The sequence below is a fragment of the Python bivittatus genome, unplaced genomic scaffold (assembly GCF_059951505.1).
Source record: "Python bivittatus isolate LINGU-HERP-01145 unplaced genomic scaffold, Pbiv_v1 ctg000020_np1212, whole genome shotgun sequence".
NCBI classification, from domain to species: Eukaryota; Metazoa; Chordata; class Lepidosauria; order Squamata; family Pythonidae; genus Python; species Python bivittatus.
The window spans coordinates 10,418,163-10,441,240 of record NW_028277030.1 but is presented as its reverse complement, the minus strand read 5'-3'; the positions used below and the strand labels follow the sequence as shown (position 1 = coordinate 10,441,240).

Sequence of the window (23,078 nt, the reverse complement as noted above, 5' to 3'; positions counted from 1 at the left end):
GACAGCTCATCTTTTAATAAACATCCAAGATAAAACTTAAAAACATTTTTCACCAGTGATTTACATCCAATACATGCTAATATCTTTTTCATTAGATTTAGATATGGCTTGAAAGTATCCAGCTGTAGATCTAAATGTGAAAATATTAATATTATTCTTATAACCCCTGGAATTCTTTAATTATATTTCTGCTGGATCATTTTCATTTCTGTCCTGTTTTAGGCATGCTTTGAATTTTGCAACAAGCCATGCTTCCAAACAGCACTGCTTCTCAGACTTTAAATGATTGGGATAAACAACCACAAAAAACAAACCAACCAACCCAGATTCTTACAAGTTGGTTTTTAGCTTGGAAAACAGTTGATAAAAAACAGTAGAACCTCCCATGTTGGAAGGCAGAAACTGCAGGAAGAGCCTGGAGAAACAAATGGTGGAGTTAATTGTAGGCAAACTCGGAGATCGTGATCAGCAGAACAATTTAAACACCCAAGTTCAGAATCATGAGTGCAAAGGAGAAGGGGGAGGTGACCAAAATGTAACATGATGCCTCCGAAGCAACATTTTTCTGCTATGTTGTACAACAAAGGCAAAATGAGACAAAAGTAGAAAAAGAAGGAAAAGCAAGTAAAAAGATTAAAACATATGTAGTTTTAGGACATTGCACACATACTATGGTTGCTTCAGCTCCCTTATTCCCTCCGAACTGTGAATCTAGCAGGAAAGAGATTTTTTTTTAAAAAAAAGTACACTAATTAGCTGAAGGCATCTTGAAGGACCACCCTATCCAATAACAAATTTGTAGTTGTGATTTGTTTCAGTAGAACTGACCATCATCAAATATGGAAATTGGTCACAGCAGTTCTGTTGGTCACTTTGTTGCACGCTATAGAAATTCACGGAGAAGCACGAGAGGAAAAAGAGCACATGGGGACATGCTTGTAAGCATCAAGAAGTTCAGCTGCTATCAGCATTAATGAAAGTCAGAAGGAGACCAGAGAAATCAATATTGCAAAGCCAGACTTGCTCTTATCTGGGGAAAGAGAAAATGTGCTCTGTTGGGAAGTAATTGTCTCTTCTGCCCTTAATAAAAGAAATCATGCCTTCCTGCAAAGGGACCCAAACAAAAAGTGCAACTGAAAACCAACATCCCTTAATAAATGACAAATGCCTTGGGGCAGAAGATGGGAAGGAAAATTAAAATTTGTATGTTACATTAGGTATAAAGTCAAGCCAGTTTGGTCTAGTGGTGAAGGCACCAGGCTAGGAACCAGGAGTTCTAGTCCCACCTTAGGCATGAAAGCTGGCTGAGTGACTTTGGGCCAGTCCCTCTCTCTCAGCCCAACTCACCTCACAGGGCTGTTGTGGTGGGGAAAATAGGAGGAGGAAGGAGTGCTAGATTTGTTCATAATAAATAATAATAAAGGCGGGATTAAAAAATCTAAAAAAAAAAAAAAAGCTTCAGGCTTAATTGCAAAAGCATTGTAGTTCCCACAATACAATAGACTAGCATTGTAATTTAACAGCTTATAGGTAGTATTGTTATTTGTAAGAATATTAGTATATATTCTTTGTCTTAGAATACTTTTGCTTAATTATATAAAACAAAGCAAGCAAGGAAGAGTAGATAAACATAGTCCATGACCTGTTTATCTGAGGATGAAAATGCCCCTTTCTTTCACATAGAATCCTTTCCTAACATCCAGACTGATACTCTCAGTATGAAGCTGTTGAATTGGACAATGTCCTACTGCAAAGGATGCTGAAACTGCAAAATAAATCAAATTGGTGGAACACTTCTGACAATAAAGTTAATTCTCACCATACTTCTGAAGTTCAGGGTATCTTTCCAATAGTATAACTAGCTACATGTTTCCAGGGCGTATGACACGGTCTTCCAATATGAGGTTTTTCACACTAGGTTCCATTAATCCTAGGGTTCCACAAGGTGTTGAATGAGTTCCATGGGACTGGGGGGGGGGGGCGTGAGACACTACTCAAGGAACTAAGAGAAAAAATAATCTTTCCACAAGGGACAAAGGCTTAGTCCCTTGCAGAGACTTTTTTTCCCCTTTTAGTCACTAAGGTACGTATAGTGGAAAGGGCAGGGCTTTTTAGCTGACTTTCAGAAGCCCACCTTTCTTGATCAGGGATTCTGAGAATTTTTGTTTTAATAAACAGCTTCTGCAGCCTGAAAATGTTTGAAAACCCTTGCTCTAATAACCTGATACAGTCAACTTTGATCAAACTCTGAATTACTGGCAACCATTTTAGAACACATTTACACAATGAAATTGTACATGCTAATCCTGTCACATAAACAACAGTGATTTTGCTCTCATCCTTTTTTTCTGCCTAGTTAATCCTTGCCCATTCATTCTGCACCCTAGATATTTCACAATTTAAGACAAATTATTCCATGAGGAGACATCTGTTTAAAAGGAATGCTGTTAGTGTTGCATCATTAGAAATTCTGAAAACATAAATGATATTTGAGTTTGTTAGGCAGAGGATATGATTTGGTTGAACACAGATACTTCCTTGTTTTAGAGATAAACCAGAAAATTCCAGCCTCATCTATTTCATTAGACAAGTGATATCTTTTTCTTTTTTTGATAAATGGAAGTAAATCAGAGTTAATGCCAATGATCTCAATAATAATTTGACATATTTAGAAGTTTTAGGTTGAATTCTGATTCCCTATCTTAGCATGAAAATTCCTCAGAAATGTTCTCCACTGAGAAAAATTGAACTTAACTCCATTTTTTTGGCACAAATTAAACAGCCTAGAATTCCATTCAGTAATTGGGTTAAATTTTTTTACTTGTAAGCTGCCTAGAGTCACTTATACAGTGAGATGGGCAGCGTATAAATTTGATTAATAAAATAAAATAAAAGTGCTGGGATTCACCTCAAAGTTGGTGTGTATTTTAAGAGGTCTTCAATTTTTATTCCTTCACAGTATTTTAAATACATTGCCTATTACATAACTTTATTCGGCAGAAGTAGCCTTTGATATTTCACTGTGTAAACTAAAACTGCCAATTGGGAAAAGCAGATTTTCCACGTGTTCAGCCTATTTCTTTATTTACACACACACACACTGCTCATTTATTTGAAAATATGGGACTACAGAATCATTTTTCTTTCTGCTGAAAACACCACATGTGGTAACTCAAGAAACCATGTGGTGTAGCCATACTGAACATTTTGAAATGACTTGAGCTGAATGGGACTTCTAGAAATAGGGTACACCCTATAGTTTGACCTTTATTCCAGCCACATGACATTGAAAGTTTTTTTATTAAGTTTAGAGCTGCATTTTTTATGTTAAGAATTCTGATTTTGCTAGTAACTTCCTAGCTAGGAACCATTTTTTAAAAAATGTACTTCATTAAATTTACATGTTTTCCACCTATCAATGCTTTATTGTTCTATGTACCATACTGTATTTAATCAGAGATATTTCATGAGAAATTGAATGATTCCTGAAATGCCTATAGATCCATTAGAAGAAATTTGTTAGTAATGAGGGCAAGAGATCATAATGCTACTGGAATCTGTTACAAAAAGGGAATTCTCTAATGATGGAAGATCAAGAGATTAAAAATCTTGCTCAAATCCAAATTTCCTTTAGTCCTAAACAATATTCAATAAACCGATACAAACTGGGCAATTATTATTGATTTGTCTCAACCCATTAAAATGGCTGAGAGACTCTAATATGCAACTTTAGACTAATTTTAACTTCCTAGCTGTGCCCCTTTGCATCTAGTATTTCTGTCACCTTCCTCCCTACACAAGACCACTGCATGTTTTATTTCCTCCTTTCCCATACGACTGTAAGTTATTTTTGTGTTTTGATTCTTTCAAGTGGTACAAATGGAACTGTCCCCACCTAATGATGTTTTAGAAGGGTATGGGGGTGGAGAATGACCCCCATTTTATTCCATGGGTTAAAGAATAAAAATGAACTGTCCATGCCCCTTAAAACCACTGTTAAAAGCTCTGAAAAGAAAGAGATCAAATAGACCTGCAGTATCCTTTCTGTGACTTGGAAACACTCCATGAAACAGTGGCTAGGTTCCCATATTACTCTAAACCACAAAGTATGGTTTATAAACCAGAATTGCTGGACTTGCAGAACATGGTGTGCCAAAACCATACAAATCATATTATGGTTTAGCACAAGACATGAACAGCTATTGATTCCCTTGCTCTTAAGAGCTAAGATTCATAGCTGTGCAGGTCTTGCAACATGCTTCTGGCATCTTAAGAAAGTATTGCACTTCGGACACTAGTGTCTGCCAGAGTTGACTGCTTTTGCTCAGAAGAATGACAAATGGAAACTTTTTTTTAAACATCAGATGTTCACACTTGTTATCTGCAAACAGCAGATTCAAATTATAATTCAGACATTTTATAAAGAATTGTGTCTCAAGTTCCAGTATAGAGCCAGTCACTTAGGATTTGTTTCAGCTTCAGCCAAGTGAATGTAATAGTTTAAATGTAGCTTCAGAGGAACTAAAATATTGGAAAGAGATTTGGAACATAATTGTCTTTCAAAATAAATTTATATACTTTCTTCTCAAATAGAAATAATAGTACTTAAACAGCATATTACAAGAAAAAAGTTACTATTTACAGTTTTGTTGTCAGCTTGACAGAATAAAAAAATGAACTGAAATACAAATTACTGCTATTATCAATATGGAGTTATTATTTATCCATGTGTGCAATGGAATATGCTCTTGAGTTAATACAAAGTTTAGGAAAGCATTCATCACTTTAAATCACGAAGCCATATCTAGAACAGTTAGTTCTTAGATGATATTAATCCAGCAATGTTAAGTGCACTTCCTAACACTTAAGATTTTTTCGCAAACATTATCAGCTATGGAACAATTGTAATTTTGAAAATGTACATACATAACCCAATTTTATGAAGTAAAACCAATTTAAGCCACTATTCAAGAAGTGAAATTACCACTTAATGGGATATTGGCAGCCAGATCTCTTCACATTTTATGCCACTCACTTCAGTGAGGAAAGTGTTTGGTATTTTAGCTTACCATATTAAACTGAACAGAAATTCAAATGGCTTAATTTCATCTGGACTGATCAATCCTTAATTTGTCTTCAAAACAACAACCAGCCTAAATTTTTCTCCAGCAACCATTATGACTATCTTTCAAACTGCATCTTCTTCAAAGAGCACAAATGGTTTCATCCAGAGAATGTTAAAAATATAACGGATATTAATTCTAAGCTAACAATACTTAGCTTAATTTCAAGGGAGTTTCATGTAGCTGAATGACGTTTCATAAACTATATCAAAATATTTGGAAACAGTTACTTCTTAGTTTTAACAAAATTCTGTGCTTCTTTGAGAAGCATGTCCATATCTTCATTGTCACTGTCTTGAAAATCTGGTTCCCAGTCAGAATCTTCATCAGTAGGATCACATTCTTCCTCCTCTTCATCATCTATAAAACTGTCACTCAAGTTGTATTCATTTGGTTCACCATCATCATCACTCTCCTCCGCAAGAACACTTCTTACTATATAATTTTCAACAATAAAAAATTAAAATCTTGGGCTTCAATGCAAAATGATAGTGATATACCCCACCTTATGTACTGAATTATATCATTTCATATTTGATCTCCAAATAAATGTGGTTTTGCTAACAATACAGAAACACAGCTTGAAAAAGTAAGACAAAATACTAGTTATTATTAGAAATTGTATGAAAACGTATAAACTGATGGAGCCTTGCCTCTTCAGTCTAATTAGTGAAACAAGAAAACAATTCCACTGGTATCTCATCTTATTTGATAATGGGTTCACTCCAGCCTCAGTGCTCTTCAATGCAAATCACCCAAATTCTGATTTGGAAAAGGTTTATTTGATTTTATCCAGATTTCCAAATAAATTTGAAAATCCATTTTGTATGCACAAAAGGCAGTTGAATTGATTGTCATTATTCCAAACTGATGGCAACCAATTTGCTCTCTGATTTCTTGTGGTCTAGTATTATAAAATGTAATAAATAAATATTTAACTGATTTCATTAGATCAACTAAAACCCCTCTGAACTTTTTTTTTCTGAATCAAATAGTCACATAGTGTCAGGCCTAGCCCAAGGAACTCCAAGAGACCATGTAAATTCAGTCCAGCAATGTTTATTAGCTACAACCTCTAGCAAGAATCTTCCCAGACTGAAACCCCAGTTCCCAAGTAATGCCAGCCACAACATTGTGAATTCCTCAGGGAGGTGCCAGTCTCATCCTCTTATCTCTCCCTCTCGCCTCAGGAGATGAAAGAAAATGTTTTTCTCCCCGAGTCTGGCCTTCATAATTCCATTCCATCACACATAGTCCTACCAGCCAGTATTTCTTACTAGCATATCCAGTAGCATATAGACAAATTTTACTCTTCCGGAGAACTAGTGATCTGGTAGTAGGGAGGGCTTGTAGTACTGTCTTAAAGACTTAGCTTGCATGGTAAAGATATTAATGCTGGAAAATCTGGAGATTGATATCTTTAGTATCTATTCAGTTAAAGATTCTGAAATCACTAGCCACTGGGAAACCCTATGTCTTGACTCTTGAATACAGGTAGTCCCTGGGTTAAGAATGCCTGGTTTAAAGATGACACATAGTTAAGAACAGCACCTATTGTAGCAAAATTCAAGTTAGATACATAATGATTTGAGTTAAATACACAATGGTTTGAGTTCATTACACAATACTACTTATACAGTATTATACAAAAATATGGTTCCAGCTTACATACAAATTTGACTTAAGGACAGACCTTGGGAACGGAATTCGTTCTTAAACTGGGGACTACCTATAATAGCATATGGTCCTGGACATCCAATGTGTCTAAACTGGAACATTCATTTTTAAAGAAGAAACTTGTACACTATCTTACTAGCATATATATTTTTTTTTAGAAGAAAGAAGTCAACATTCAGCAAATGCTCAAAAGACAATTTTTCCACATAATTTTTCAAGGAAGTCTGGGAAAAAGGAAGTTAAAAAGTAAAGTCACTACAGCCAGATTGGTGTAGTGGTTAAGGTATCAGGCTAGAAACTGGGAGACTGTGAGTTCTAGTCCTGCCTTAAGTACAAAGCCAGCTGGGTGACTTTGAGCCAATCATTCTCTCTTAGCCCTAAGAAACAAGCAGTGGCAAACCACTTCTGAAATCTTGCCAAGAAAACTGCAGGGATTTGTGCAGGCAGTCGCTAGGAGTCAACACTGATTTGAAGGCACACACACACACACAAAACTATAGGATAAGCCAAAAGGGAATTTGCCTTTCACTGCTGAGTATCCAAAACTCCTGCTTGCCTCTTTATATAAGAGTAACTTTTCTCAGTGATAAGCTGACAGACAGCACTGAGATCAGTTATTGGTATGCAAATTTCATAGTGTACCTTTGCATGAGTATCAGTATCCAACATTATCTGGTGTTAATTATTAAAGAAATTGATGCTCGGAACACTTGAGTTTAGCAAATAAGGCAAAATCTATGCCACTATGTCTTCCTTCTCAACTATTATTGATTTTCAGTAACAAAAAATGCAGCAAAGAGATTTAAAATTGTAAGAAAATTTTTTTGCTAGAATTTGGGAGGAACCTTCCTTATGAAGAATTATGACAGTTAAATGGTATAAAACCTACCTAGGTTCAAAGTGTAGTTTTAATATACTCCATCATTTTATTTGGTATTTTATATCCTACTACTGTATAAAGACTAACAAACCATTATAACCTCTGGAGTGCTTCAAGTTTGATCTCCAAATGGGGCTTTGGAACACCTGAAAACAGCTGTATATGGGGGGGAATTGAACAGCAGCTGCAATGTGATTCCCAGAAGTGGCACAGCTGCTTTAAGGTGTTATAGACAAGTGTTCACATTCCTACATACTCCAAAGCACAGTTTAGAGACTGAATCCAAAGGGCTACACAGCCATAGCTAGTATAAATAGATGTATCAAAGGCAGTCTAAATAACGATTTCAACCTAAACGTCTTTAGTTTCAACCTCCATTTTACAAACCAGAAACCTGCAAGCTACTGAAATAGAATAATTTTGCACTGTATTGATGCTATTGGGACCATACACATTCAATGTTACAGATGGCAAATTACCAACATATTTAGAAAACTCTCATTTAGGTGAGTGGCCCCAAGATATGTATATACTATTTTGGGTTAGCCAAAGCTGTATTCAGTTTTGTTATCAGTTTACTTTCTTTTTCTTTCCCAAGGCACTCCTGAAGAAAAAGAATTAGTATATTCAGATATGATTCCATTTTCCCCAGATGCCAATGTCCTTACTTTTTTCTCTAAAGATACATTAAAGTCAGCTATCCTGGAATGAAAACTCTCTTTGCAGCATTCCTAAGAATAGCCTTTTCAATTTCCTATACAACTATATATAATTGCAAAACTACTGTAGCAGGATTGCAGAGAGATTTTAGCTAGGTCACATAGTTCTTCCAAGCATATTTGGAATGGACTATGTGAAATGCAAAACATCAATCCTAACTTTTGACAAGCTTTAACCTTCAGAAAAGCACTAGGAAGCAGTAGACAAGTGAGTGAGTTGATCACAATTTTGCTCCAATAATCCCATTTTATTTTTCATTCATCATTCTGCCTGAAACGATATAGTTGGCAAGAGCAGGCAATCAGGGACAGAGTGTGATTACATAACCAGTTGTCATTTTCTACTATCATGGAAAAGAGAACATGTTGTGTGCTCAATGATGAAACTTAAGGTCCTCTTCGTTGCATTCTAATGTAATCAACTTCTCTTTCAGTCACTTTAAGTTTTCTGCCCCCTCTAGCCTTCCATAAGACTGGCTGCTTCTCTTTTCACCACTGGATTGCTGCTTCCTCTACCAGTATTTAAACTGAATGTAAAGAAACATAATTTGTTTTGCTCTACTTGCTTGCTTTTCAGTTTCAAGAGCAATTGTCCCTTTCCTCCCCTCTGCAGAGTGAAATAAATAATCTTGTATAGTCAATGTTGCCTCTTTGCTTATCTACCTCTATTTTATTGTTCCTTCTTTGAAGTACCTTCAACAGTTAATTATTGAATTGCTATTATATTTAAAAAAATAAATAAATAAAACTCATTTTCTGGAAAAGCTCTGATTTCATCTCTGTTGCAGACCTAACACATTATATGAACACTCCATTCTTTGGACAAAGGGATCTGAAGTTACTTTTTTGTGTTCTTTTTATATAGAAAATATGTTACTTATGGGGTCAGTTCTACGGCGTGACATAACCTGAATTCAAATTGCAGAATTCAAGTTGCTATGGGTAATGATTTCTCTAGCACAACAGTATGTAGCTCTCTTTCTAAAAGTTATACCACTGAAAGTAAATTATGTGATTTTTCCATGATGGGTACAGGTTTACAAAGTTAGGAAGCAGAAAAAGCATATTTATCTGGTTATGTTAATGCAACACCTTTTTCAGCCCTCAGAGTACATACATTTTTGAAAAGTCTGTCCCACTTCTAGAAAACTTTGTTCATCCTTACCCTAGAACTTTTAAGTTAATTCTCCCTCTCCTCAGCCACAGCCATTTAAGTAATTTACAGACATCTTATAAATTGGTATCATGTGTGGTATCAATGTTAAGCATGTTTGGGGGAAATACTCATAACATTTCCATTTCTTCCTTTCCCAATAAATTTATGCAATAAAAAATGCTATTGGAGATTTGGCTTCCAAATAGCAAGCTACTTTAAAAATTACATAGAATTCTGGATATTAGGATACGTTCCAAGAGATCACTTCTATAATTAAAAAGAAAAGAGATTCCACAGCTTAGTCTACAGAGCCACAAAAAAATATTAAAAAGGCCACTATTTCACATTATTATTGCTCAAACTACTTGCAATACAAACCGCATGCCAAATCAAGCATTACATTAAAATAAATTAATCTCTTTTTCTAGGGGAACTAGTACACTTACAGAAATGTTGATCTACATAAGCAGATTAAAATACTTCATTATTCATATGAGGGGAATGGATACATTTATGAAAGAATTTCTTTAAGGTTGTACACAGAAACAGCACATCCCTATAAAGTTAGGATATGAATTAAGAAAAACAAACTTCCTTTCTAAACTTTATATGAACAGTGTCATCTAATTATTGAATCTCCCTATGTTTACTAGTGATCTGTATCTTGTACATTAAAATGGAGACAAATATTTAGTTTTGCTTCAAAAGACTAAGTATACAGAAAACATGAAATACTGGTAGAAGAGGAGAGGTTTATGCTTTTACAGAACAGTACTATTTGAAAGTGTACAGTATTCTCACCTTTTCTTGTAACTTTTGATCTCATCTGCCTTCTTTCAGATTCTAGAGAAAGAAAAAGAAATTATTACCAGTAAAACAACCCAAACAACTATGACATTTTATTAAAACTGAAGAAGGAACTCTTGTTACAATTCTCCTATCCATCTGCACCCCCTGCAAGGAGCTCAATCCATTCTCATAGATCCACCAAACTCCAGAAAGAGTAATAACTTCTTTACATATTTGTTTTGCCTCACTTAACAACCAAACACATTCTGTATCAGGGCTCTTTCAGTTTTATTTCTTTTACCCAGCAAACCAATCATCATACACATCCACAGTGATATTTAATCTTTATGAAAGATGTTATCAGTCATTCTTGAAAATGTTATACCTGACTCATACCATAGCCATGTCAGTTTGACATTCCATGAATTTTAAAAGCAGTTAATTGTAAAGGAGAACCCTTGCTTATGACAGACAGGTCCAAGTGTGCACTCTAAACACTTTACAAAGAAGCAAACCCCCTTCTAGTCAGTCGCACTTACTTCAGAGTAAGTATGCATAGGATTTCACTGTAAATAATAAAACTGCTACTTTATCATCAGTCCAAACAAAATTAAAATTGAAGTATGGATGCAAATTTAATTTTTTAAATCTTTACTTTTGGTTTAAATTTTCACTTTAATTGCATTGGGTTGAATCTGCTCTTGGGGCACCTTGCAAATGGTGGGAATGGGATTACCATCCACTTCTTCCATTTATAACCTGAAAGGTTTCTGCTCAGGGGAGGGGACTCTCCAAAGCAGTGTGGGAGATTTTTGGAAGCTTAAAGGAAAAAGGAAAACAGTCTTCCTATTCTTCCCAATAGCAGTCTTTACTTGGATCTTGATATCTCTGTAAATAAAATAAACTCTTTGTTCATGGAAAGAATATGTTGGACATGTAATCTATCACATTTATACTATGTTGTATAAAGTGTATTAATTTGACCAAGCCTGAAAAATTAAGTAATAACTTTACTTCCTGACATTAAGGGCAAATTTCAGGTATGCAAGTATATGAAATACATGTAACTATAATAAGAAGTTGCAGCTGGGATGTAGTGATTGCTTTGCAATTGGCTCACTGAAAGATGGCATTCAAACCATGAGGGGTAATGACAGCTCTTGGCCTGGGTGGCAACAGCTCTTGATTGGTCATACTTGAAAAGAAATATGCAGATACTTAAATTTGATACTAACACCACTGATTTTTACAGGACACAGGAGATGAGAGGTCTTTTGGAGAAAGCAATTGCTTTGCTTTTATCACTAGTTGTTCCTCTCTACATTAGAGGTTAAGAGCTTGAAGACTCCATCTCAGGCCAACTTAGGTTGTAAAGAAGATTGCTGTATTGTTAGCATGAAAGAACCAAAACAGATCTTTTGGCCCCTTACTACTAGGGGACTGTGTTACTCAAATTTTCTCAAGACTTGCAACAAAAAGGAAAGAGGCCAAGATGTATCATTCTTTCACACTGTGTGTGGTTTTTTTTTAATTGGGATTAACGATGTGAAATACTCTACTGTGCCATGGCAGATCTATACTTTATTACTTTCAAGCTATTTCACAACCAGCAGCAAAACATGTTGGTCAATAAGAGGAGGCAACCAGTTTGATTTCTTCTGGGGATCAAATCAAAAGCTGTTTTTAAGCCAATGAAAGCAAAAGGATGATAACTGAGAGATAATTAATTTTTAGTAGAACATGAAAAACAAGACACTGATCAAGCTTTAAGCACAATTCTCCAAATCCATCTTGCTCTTCCACCAGCATATTCTATCTATTAATTATCTATGGACATGGCTGGAATATAGCTTGCCAAGGACATCCACACAGGTGGGACTAGTAAAAGAGGCAACATGGCAACCATGACTGGATGATCAAAGCCCCACCCCTCTTTACATGTATCAACTCACATTAAAAAGGGGCAGGACTTTAATCGCATAGTCATGCCCACCATCTTGATTTTTTTATACCCTTTCCCCGCCTACCAAAGTTGCTCCTGTATCTTGCTTACTATATTCAGCAAGCTGATAGGTCAAGCATTTGTCCGATCTTCCTATCTCCTTTTTGTATATATTGATACTGTGATAGTTTTATTCCAGTTCTGAGAGATCTTGAAGAAAAAAAAATCTGTATGTGTAAATATATATAGCTAATATATCAGCCATCTTTTATATGGAATGCAAATGTGTTACTATCATAATTTAATTATATCAAAGCTGTCCAATCTAATTTTTAAAATCCCTGTTGCAAATTCCCCGATGCATATCTAATCCTACACTATTAGAATCTGGTCTAATTTCTGTAGAGACTTGCATGCAGCTTTGCTGCCTGAAATTTTGGCTCAGATTAGTTTTCATTCCCAGTTCCCTGGGTTCTTTGACCTTATAAGCTTATGTCATTATGGAAGGGAGTTACTAATCTACAGTAGATTTAAAATGTTACAGTTTATCTTCTCAATACTTAACCTCATTTGGCCCTGAGAAAACTTGGTTAGACCTGAAGCAATAGGCTCTTGACAACAGTATTCAATATGTCTTAAATACAACTCTCCACCTTTATCATAACAGGCCAGCTTGTAAGACCCTTCTCCTTTGCCAATTACCTAGTTAATATCCTCTGCCCAACTCATAGGAAAGTCCTTACATCTGCTTGATTTAATATTCTGCTGGATGGAAAATTTAACAATATTTCTGTGCATTCCTTTTGTTTGGCTTGATCATCTGACCTAAAAATGCTTTTACTAATTCAAATGTACAGTAGCTCAGAAGAGAACTCTTTTCTTAGCTGGCAGGTCATCTGAGATCTCCAGAATGCTCACCAAATTCTGTTCAAATTACGCTTCTGTTCAATCTTTAATATCTGTTAATTTATTAAAAATGTTTTTAATGCATTATTTTAGTGTATAGTCTTTAATAATGTGTAACATTGTTTCTGATTGTTTAATTGATTTAAAGTCAAAAACCAAAATCAAACTACCCTGGACTACAACAAGAAATGTTCAAAACTCCCAAAATCACATCAATTCCCATTCTAGCAGAACTGCACCATACTACATAAGGCAACACTTCCATAGTATTACCTGGGCACATTCTTTAACACCTTGCCTCCTTATCAGTTACATTAAGAAAGATCTGTTCTTCATATACATTAGAATAAAAACACTTTACCTGGAGGAGCTGTGTGTTTGTATTCCAACTTGTGCTGTGGATTTTTCCTGTAAGGAAAAAGAGTCAGAGAAAATGAACCTGAGTTTTCCATCTAATAGTCTGAAGCTTTGAATGAAAGGAAAAATGAAAGGCAAAGCAAATGAGCCCATTATCAAGAATGAAAAATATTGATAGCAACCAATATAAAGAAATATTGGCTGTTTTTAAAAAACAGAAAATGGAATACAGGAATTTCATGGGAGAGTATGGGTATTGTGATGACTAAGAACAGTAATGGTTTGTATGCTGAAACTCTTGGTAAACATGGCCAGGAGTAATAATAGTCAGGTTTAATAGTCAGGTTAACTCCTGGAGTCCAGTAACTAGAAGTGAAATTTTCAGTCCCAAGGGGAGTGGAGCTTTAGCCTGTCACATCTTGTCCAGTGAAAGTTCCAGGCCTTTCTCCACCTGTCACAAGCTTCTATGTTCAAGATTCCTCCTTGAAGTGTAACTTTGGGAAAAAATAATGAAATATGTTAGTCTTCTTAGGCATGTGCAATCAGAGTAAGTGTGCCCAGATGCAAGGAAAGCAACTGCTCTCCCTTGATTCTTGCCATCAATGGAGGCTTTACAAAGGAGTGGGGATTTTTTCCTTTGCTGGCAAGATATATGACAGGATTTGCGTGTGTGTGTGTGTGTGGGGGGGGGGTTATGCCATACTGTTCTTCAGCTTTGAAGGAAGAACAATAGATTTGCCCAGTGTGGGTGGTTGAATGGCATCTACTGAGGCTTGAACCATTAAACTCAACTCTGCTCTGAGTGATCACTATAGAAGGTCAGTTAGGTGGCTTTTGTACTGAAATTACCATTATGGAATCCAAAGTTGTAGAACTCATGATAAGATTTTTACTGCCTACAAAAGTGTTCAGAAACAAGAGGAATAATTCCTTCTGACCTGTTTAGTCAGCTACCGGTAATGAGCAAAAGTCTTACTGCTAAATCAATGAAGCAAAATGAATGCTTATTAGTGGTAGACAACTTGCAGACCCCCTTTCTGAAAGGCATTCTTATTGCCATAGGCACCTCAATGCAACAAAATTTGCTCTGCAGAAAAGTCAATAAAAAGTTAACCTTCCAGAGATAAAAAGAATCAACAAATTCTCCATGATATTGAAGACAAAAATGGCAAACAAAGTGAAGGATCCAGATGGTATTGCTGATGTGGCAATCAAAAGAAAACTGAAGGGACAGACAAGAACCATACCCAGTAGCACATGCTTTAAAGGGTGAGCTTCCAGCTAAAATATTCCAAAGATTTTCATCATTGTCCTGTAAAAGAGCATCATCCCAGATATGTCATATACCAAAGCCACAATGTAAAATCAAAAGTTTTAAAAAGCTTTGAATGGGACCTGAGAAGCTGTTTAAAAAAAAAAAAAGTATTGGATAACTGGCATTTGCAATACAAGCTGCTAAAAAATGTTTTCCATAGAACATATGTTTTAAAGTGTGGCCCACCAAGACTCTTTGTAAAAGATAATTTTCTGCTGCAAACTAAATAAAGACAGGACTTGGAACCAAAAGAACTGAACTATATAGCAAAAGTCTTCTTCGACAATTCACTCAAGTTATTTAATCCACCAGGTGTCAAGAACAGTCTTCACAGTGACCCTGCAGATGCTCCACCAATGCTCCACAGTTAACCTGCAGATGTCCCACCCTGCAGATGCTCCACCTTCCTGACCCAGAAGGAATTGGGTTGTCCTGACAGGGTCGCTGGCTGACACTTGAAGAATGCAATAAAAATAAGACTTGTTTTTATCCTTATCACCCTTATCACCACAACATAGGCTCTAACAAAGGCTCTCACTTGTGTCTGGTTGAATTCACTCCTGCAGTATTTGACTGCAAGTCCTATAATCTCTACCAGCAACAGATTGGGTGAAATGTCTTAGCTGCTTTTTGCTTTGATATACATATAATTGTTTCCTGTGGTTTGAAATCTCATAATTTTAGATTTTATTTTGGGGGTTGTGGTGAACCTTTAATAATAACTTAGATAATCAGATGTAATGTTTACTCATGGTTAAAAGTTGGATCTATACAATTTCCATAAATTTATATGCTACTTTTGAGTCAATCAGTAGAAAGTACGTTTGGCATATCACAATGACATACTCTTCAAGTGAAATACTTATCACCCAAACTTCAGAATTACACCAAATGATAATTCTTACCTGTAACAAGCAGTTCCATAAGGACATTCAGGCCTATCATCATCAACCTGAGTTACAGCTTCTGTGTCATGATAATCGCTATCACCAGGGTGACTAAACTGCTGGAAATGTACAGGATTCTTTCTGTGAAATTTAGAAATACTAAATCAACTATCAAGATGTATTTCAAACGTATGCAGCTGGGGGAAATACAACACAACTAATTCAATTAAACTATTGTGGATGAAACAGTTAAAACAAGCTAATATAAACAATAAAAACCAGGAGCATATATAATAAAAACGTTTCAATTAAAATTAAAGGAAGCAAGCAGTTCTTTTTTTAATCCTACCCCAATTGGGGATAGCTAAATGGAGTATGAGAGAATTTCATAGAGCAGAGGTCACCATTAAGAAGTCCCTATTTTTTTACTGCCCCTTACAGATTATGGTAACACACAGGCATCTTCCCCTCTTTCATTATTTTGAAAGGGTAGGATAGACTGCTTTTACCAGCTGAGAACCTGTCTGCTGACTTTTAACTCAAGTGAATGACAAGCCTTTCCAAAAGAAGAACAAGCTGAAATTAAGATATTACTTTAGGAGTAAGAATCTTCAGTTACTCTTCAGTTATCCAGGGCAAAATCATATTCTTCAGTTATTGTAAATCTATTTAAAATAGGGATAACTATTACTTTGCTTTGCTATTTTCAGTCTTTCTAGCTTCAAGCTATAACTAGTTGATGACTGCAGGTGATTTAGTCCTATTTCAGTTCCTTATTTTATGAGGGGAAGAACAATGACCATTCAATAGTAATGATAATATGACAAAGTGAAAGTGAAACATAAAATACTTTCCAAAATTCCTAGGAATCAATATGGCATTGCTAAATAGCCCCAAAAGGATTATGAAATACATAAACTATTATATTATACAAAGTACAGTATGTAATATAAGTTTGTGACTATGAAAGCTTGGTAATTGTAGTTGGAATATTATATATGAGATTGTTTGAAGATAACTTAGAAACTTCAGCTAGTGTTACTGCCAGTTTTTGAAGTGGTTCATCCAAAATTGTTCTAAAAACCGCACTGTCTTAACTATATTAACAAAATGCCCCATGAAACTATACATTTCAGACACAACTCAAACATACTATACTGCCAATCTAACAGGGCATTGTTTATGTTCTTCTATTCTTACAAGCATGCATATAGATACATACAGGTGAAACTCGAAAAATTAGAATATCGTGCAAATGTTCATTTATGTCAGTACGGCAACTCAAAAGGTGAAACCAATATATGAGATAGACGCATTACATGCAAAGCGAGATATGTTAAGCCTTACTTTGGTATAATTGTGATGATTATCGCGTACAGCTTATGAAAACCCCAAATTCACAATCTCACAAAATTAGAATAGTGTGAAAAGGTTCAATATTCTAGGCTCAAAGTGTCCCACTCTAATCAGCTAATGAATCCATAACACCTGCAAAGGGTTCCTGAGCCTTTAAATGGTCTCTCAGGCTGGTTCAGTAGGAATCACAAGCATGGGAAAGACTGCTGACCTGACAGTTGTGCAGAAAACCATCACTGACACCCTCCATAAGGAGGGAAAGCCCCAAAAGGTAATTGCAAAAGAAGTTGGATGTACCCAAAGTGCTGTATCAAAGCACATCAATAGAAGGTTATGTGGAAGGGAAAAGTGTGGTAGAAAAAGGTGCACAAGCAGCAGGGATGACCGCAGCCTGGAGAGGATTGTCAGGAAAAGGCCATTCAAAAGTGTTGGGGACTTTCACAAGGAGTGGACTGAGGCTGGAGTTAGTGCATCAAGAGCACCACACACAGACGGATCCTGGACATGGGCTTCAAATGTCATATTTCTCTTGTCAAGCTGCCCCTGAACAACAAACAACGTCAGAAGCGTCTTACCTGGGCTACAGAAAAAAAGAACTGGTCTGTTGCCCAGTGGTCCAAAGTCCTCTTTTCTGATGAGAGCAACTTTTGCATCTCATTTGGGAACCAAGGACCGAGTCTGGAGGAAGAATGGAGAGGCACACAATGCATGATGCTTGAAGGCCAGTGTGAAGTTTCCACAGTCTGTGTTGATTTGGGGAGCCATGTCATCTGCTGGTGTTGATCCACTGTGCTTCATTAAGTCCAGGGTCAACGCAGCCGTCTACCTGGAGATTTTGGAGCACTTCATGCTTCCTTCCGCAGACAAGCTTTATGGGGATGCTGACTTCATTTTCCAGCAGGACTTGGCACCTGCCCACACTGCCAAAAGTACCAAAACCTGGTTCAATGACCATGGGATTACTGTGCTTGATTGGCCAGCAAACTCGCCTGACCTGAACCCCATAAAGAATCTATGGGGCATTGCCAAGAGAAAGATGAGGGACATGAGACTGAACAAAGCAGCGGAGCTGAAGGCCACTATTGAAGCATCCTGGTCTTCCATAACACCTCAGCAATGCCACAGGCTGATAGCATGCATGCCACGCCGCATTGCGGCAGTCATTGCTACAAAAGGGGCCCAAACCAAGTACTGAGTACATATGCATGCTTATACTTTGCAGAGGTCCGATATTGTTCTATTTCCAATCCTTGTGTTATTGATGTCATGTAATATTCTAATTTTCTGAGATTGTGAATTGGGGTTTTTCGTAAGCTGTACGCCATAATCGTCACAATTATACCAAAATAAGGCTTGACATATCTCGCTTTGCATGTAATGCGTCTATCTCATATATTGGTTTCACCTTTTGAGTTGCGTTACTGACATAAATGAACATTTGCACGATATTCTAATTTTTCGAGTTTCACCTGTATGTGAACAGTGTGCCTCCTATGTGATGGGAAAAAGTTAAAAGTAGGAACAATGAAAACACAATTTGATATTATGCAACTCCCCTAGCACCTGATTCTGCTCAAGGGTAAATAGTTAATTGTCAAATGTCTACCTTCTAATTGCTTCAATGTATTTTAGTGTGCAAAGAGAAACAGTTATTCTCTTAAGAGGCATTCTGCCCTTTTCTCCTCACTACTATTTATTCTAAAAAAAATCAAAACCAGCTTCACCTTGAGAGAAGTGTTTTTACAGAACTATAGTATTCACAAACAGAAACCACTTAAGATGCAACCATGTATGACTAAATACTCTTTTTAATGATGTTATTGTTATGAAGAGACAAATTATTTTGACAGAGAACTCAACACAAACTTCACATGCAACTACAGTATAGTACCCATAAACAAACTAGTAACAACTACACACATTTACCTTAAGTTATTTTAACAGTTCAGAGATCTCTTTCTTAGCAATAGAATAATATAACTCCAATAGTATAAATTATTTTGATAGGTGCATTAAATCAAATAAAATGGCTACAATATTAATTTGATGCATCCTATTCCTCTTATATCCTTTCAATATCCGTTCATTATATAGACAGCTCCTTCCCATATGTTTGTTTATAAAGAAACTCAATCCATTTATAAAAAACCAAGAAAAGAACGATCATATTTCAATATTTTTTTTTTTGGCATGCCATTTCTTCTTACTTCCACTCTAAACCTCTAGAGTGGAGGCAAGTTTAAACTCTGTGCATACTACACTGAACAGATTGTATTCATTATTACTTATAGAATATAGATATACTTACAAAACTCCTGAATATTATTTTGCCTATTCATAAATACTGACATCCTTTTCCAATATTATTGTAGTTTAGATAAATTATAACAGCAGCTAAAATCACCTACTATATGCTGTGTAACTGTAATAGTCATCAACATGAATAAGCTGTGTCTCACTGTATTTCAACTCTTAGATATATTCTGAGTAACAGATCTTCGAATTACATATTAAAAGAATTTAGATTTCTGTTTTTAAAATGTGAGAAGGAAAACGGCATTTCTACTACTCAAAGGGAAACAAATGGAAGCATACCGCACAAAGTTCCAAGTTATGTGACTGTTAGTGCCTTATAAAGTTATTTTTCCATTAGCCTAGCAAGGTATTTAACATAAGCAACATACAGTCTGTCTACTGTTTAAGAAGTTTTTAAGCACAAAGACGACAAAGGGAGCTCCCATGTCCACAGATTATATGGTTATGCATCAGCAAGTTGCCATTTAGAAATTTAATAACTTTATTTTACCTGTAGCAGCTTTTCCCATACTGACAAGCAGTCCTCTGGGATTTGTTTATGTTAGAACTCTGTTGCGCTTCTTGACTTTCCATTAAATTTGAAGTATCTATTCCAATAGCCTGATTCAGAGTAGTCTCTTGAGTCTCTCCCTGATGAAGTAATTGTGATGGCTTCTCATAAACTTGCATAGTTTTAGAGCTAACACTCTCCAACTTGTTTCCTCTATTTGTTGTATTTACTTGAGTAGGCTGACATGCCTGTCCATCTGAGTTGAGATCCAGGTCTTCATTATTCAGCTGATTGTTAAATTGCTGTATAGAACTTTCAGCTTTCTGAAATATTTTTTTACTTCCATTCTTTGGCATATTCTTTGCAACATCTTTAGTAAACATTCCCTATATATAATGTGGAAATTGGTAGGAAATTGTTCAATGAACAGATTTTAAGTTACTGTTTGTGTGAAAATAGAGCTTAATTAAGATGGATTAATTCATCAGTATACATAACACAAAATTAGACAGGTCTCTGCCTCATGGTTCTTATGAAGACAATGAAGAACAATTAGGAAGACAATGAATGATGGGAAATAAAGGATAACAATATTAAGGAAAAACGTGGGAATTAAAAGATGAAAGTTAGCACCAATTCCATACGGGGGGGAATGCTAAAAGAATGGGCAATGTGGAAATTAGCAGTGTCATGTTAGAAAACAAGATATCTTTGAGAGAGGAGAGTCATTTTGGCAGGAGGATCTTGAATTGACTTTAAAAAAATGAATTTTGATAGAAGAGAATAGTCCTAAATAGAATTTAGCTCAAGGAACAAACAGAAAAGGGAAGCCAATGATGCAGGTTGCTGACTGAGAAGGTGTTCAGGTGCAATTTGTAACTGATCCAAATTAGAAAGTAATTTTGGATCAACATTCTTTATGTTATTAAAAAAAAAAAGAATTTGTAGAAAGTATCCTTCAAATACTGACTGGATGACATTGATTCCTACCATATGCTTACCGATGACCTTCACATTATCCTTTACACTCTTATTTGCAAAATGCCTAATTAGCAATATGCAAATAATTCCAAGAATAATTCCCACTAGTTAACAAAAAAAAGTGTGGGCATTTAAAGTTACCAACATTAGGTATACATCTCTGTAATATGTGCTGAAAAAACACACAACCCAAAGTGCTCTCTCATGACTGTTTAGCAGTAAGAATTGAAAATGTGTCAATCCTTAAATAAAAACTCTCTTAGCTACACTGAAGAACTATTAAGATTAATGTGGACTTGCCACTTTGAGCACTGTGGTTCCCAAATTCCCTTCTCAAATGAAATACTTTTCTTGTTTCCAGTTATTAAAAAGATGTTGCCCCACAAATGGCACCATTTGGAAATAAATCTTATTAAGTGTAATATACTTTATAAAAGCAGACTCTGTGACACTATTTTAACCTTCAGATATCAAAGGAACAACAATAAAAAATTACCTGGCCACTCACATATATTCTGCATCACAGGGTCATGTGAGCTACAAAATCTGGACATAATTCAGTGAGTAGCTGACTTCCTGAAATCAATGGCATTCTATAACTCACAGCTTCACTATGGACCAGTATTTGCAAGAATACAGTGGCCAGTTATATGAAATAAAATGGGGTGCTATTCTCAGTGATACCAGGGCAACGGTCCACCAGTCCTATCCACTGAGGTCACTAGTATTAAGGACAGAAAAGTGGATTCTGCCTGTATCTGAATGTACACCTCCATTTTGACTTTTCTAATAGCATGAAAGGCAATCAGTGCCTTTCATGGGAGAAAAACTAACACAAAACATCAGATGGAAGAAAGTAGGAACATGTTTTAAATAAATGAATGGTTCTTATCTGCTTCAGAAGACAACAGGATGAACCATGTGGGGTGTGCACCAAATCTTCCTCTTAGCCCTGATATTTGATACCTGCTTCTCTACTGACATGGTTCTTCCTTACAAGCATTCTGCACTTCTATGTACAAATTAGCAAAACACAGTATATCTTTTGCAATCCTGTCCTTGTATATTAACAATATGAAATATTAATTGAAAAAAGTAGAAAAGCAAAAAATACCTCTGTTACAAGAGCAGAATCTTCACTTTCAAGCATTTTCTGCTTTTTTCTTAGACCTGGCTTTATTTCTTCATTATTACCTATTTTCACTGAAAAAAAAAAAACAACCTTACTGAATAGAACAATTTTAACATCTAAGCTATAAATAACTGCACAGATTAGAAAGATTTCACACTGTCTTATTTTAACAAAAATTCAACTACAATGCATCAAAATTCTGCTTATTTAGGACTAATTCTATTGGTTTGCAAAAAACAATGCAAAACTGAATAATGTTCCTAAAATGAGATTCTACTTAAATCCGTGATAAAAATTTGTAATGCTTCTCAATCTGCACAAAACTATGTTTTACCAAAGGAAAACCCTTTGTATAGATTATGTTACTCCACAAAAGCCTTGACGATTTACAGGTATTAAAAAAGCATTCATCTTTATAATAGATAACATTTTCAGCAATATGTCTACAGTTACTGAAATAGCATGTCAGCATGAATAAATTATACTTTATTGTATCATAGTGACAAAATTCTCCCTGCCCTCTTCATAAAGTCAGAGATTTATTTCTAAAAAAATTTAAACTGACTGGTACATACACATTTTAACTGTCCTTTTTATTACCAATGCCCCAGAACCATTCTCCTTAATTTATAATAAAGCTACAAAACATGGAAAGTATATTGGCTACATTCAAAGCAGGTAAAAAAAATATCCATTTTTAGTTTTGGATTATCAGATCAATGAGAAAATAAAAGATTTGAAGATTTAGAGGGAACTACTCAATGTAATTTATATGGACAGTCATTACTAAGTAGGTCTTTACCTAGGCAGACAAACAAAAGGTTTGGATTCTGTAAGGTTTACTGCATATAAACAATCTACTAATATTCAAATCAAATCAAATTTTTATTTGGTCATAGACCAGCAAATAGAACAAGAGAATCACAATGAATTAGGATTAAAAAATTAATTATTCTAAAGTATCTAAGAAAAATTAGAAGAGATACTACGGCATACTGTACAAACTGTAGAACAGTACTGAACTATGGTCAACAAAATAAAATCAGATTGAT

General features: G+C 35.5%; 1 protein-coding gene across 2 annotated transcripts in view; it reads right to left on the bottom strand.

The window, feature by feature from the left end:
• Positions 1–5,346: 5,346 nt before the first annotated feature.
• The window catches only part of APLF (aprataxin and PNKP like factor), a 32,220-nt gene continuing 14,488 nt past the window's right edge, over positions 5,347–23,078 (bottom strand). For both annotated transcript variants that reach the window (XM_088134331.1, XM_088134335.1), the window contains exons 6-11: positions 22,009–22,097; positions 19,914–20,299; positions 15,770–15,892; positions 13,554–13,600; positions 10,357–10,398; positions 5,347–5,558 (exon numbers count right to left, since the gene is read on the bottom strand). In XM_088134331.1, coding sequence (XP_087990457.1) covers positions 5,350–5,558; positions 10,357–10,398; positions 13,554–13,600; positions 15,770–15,892; positions 19,914–20,299; positions 22,009–22,097 — 896 coding nt within the window. In that variant the 3' untranslated portion in view covers positions 5,347–5,349. The remainder of the gene's footprint in view (positions 5,559–10,356; positions 10,399–13,553; positions 13,601–15,769; positions 15,893–19,913; positions 20,300–22,008; positions 22,098–23,078) is intronic.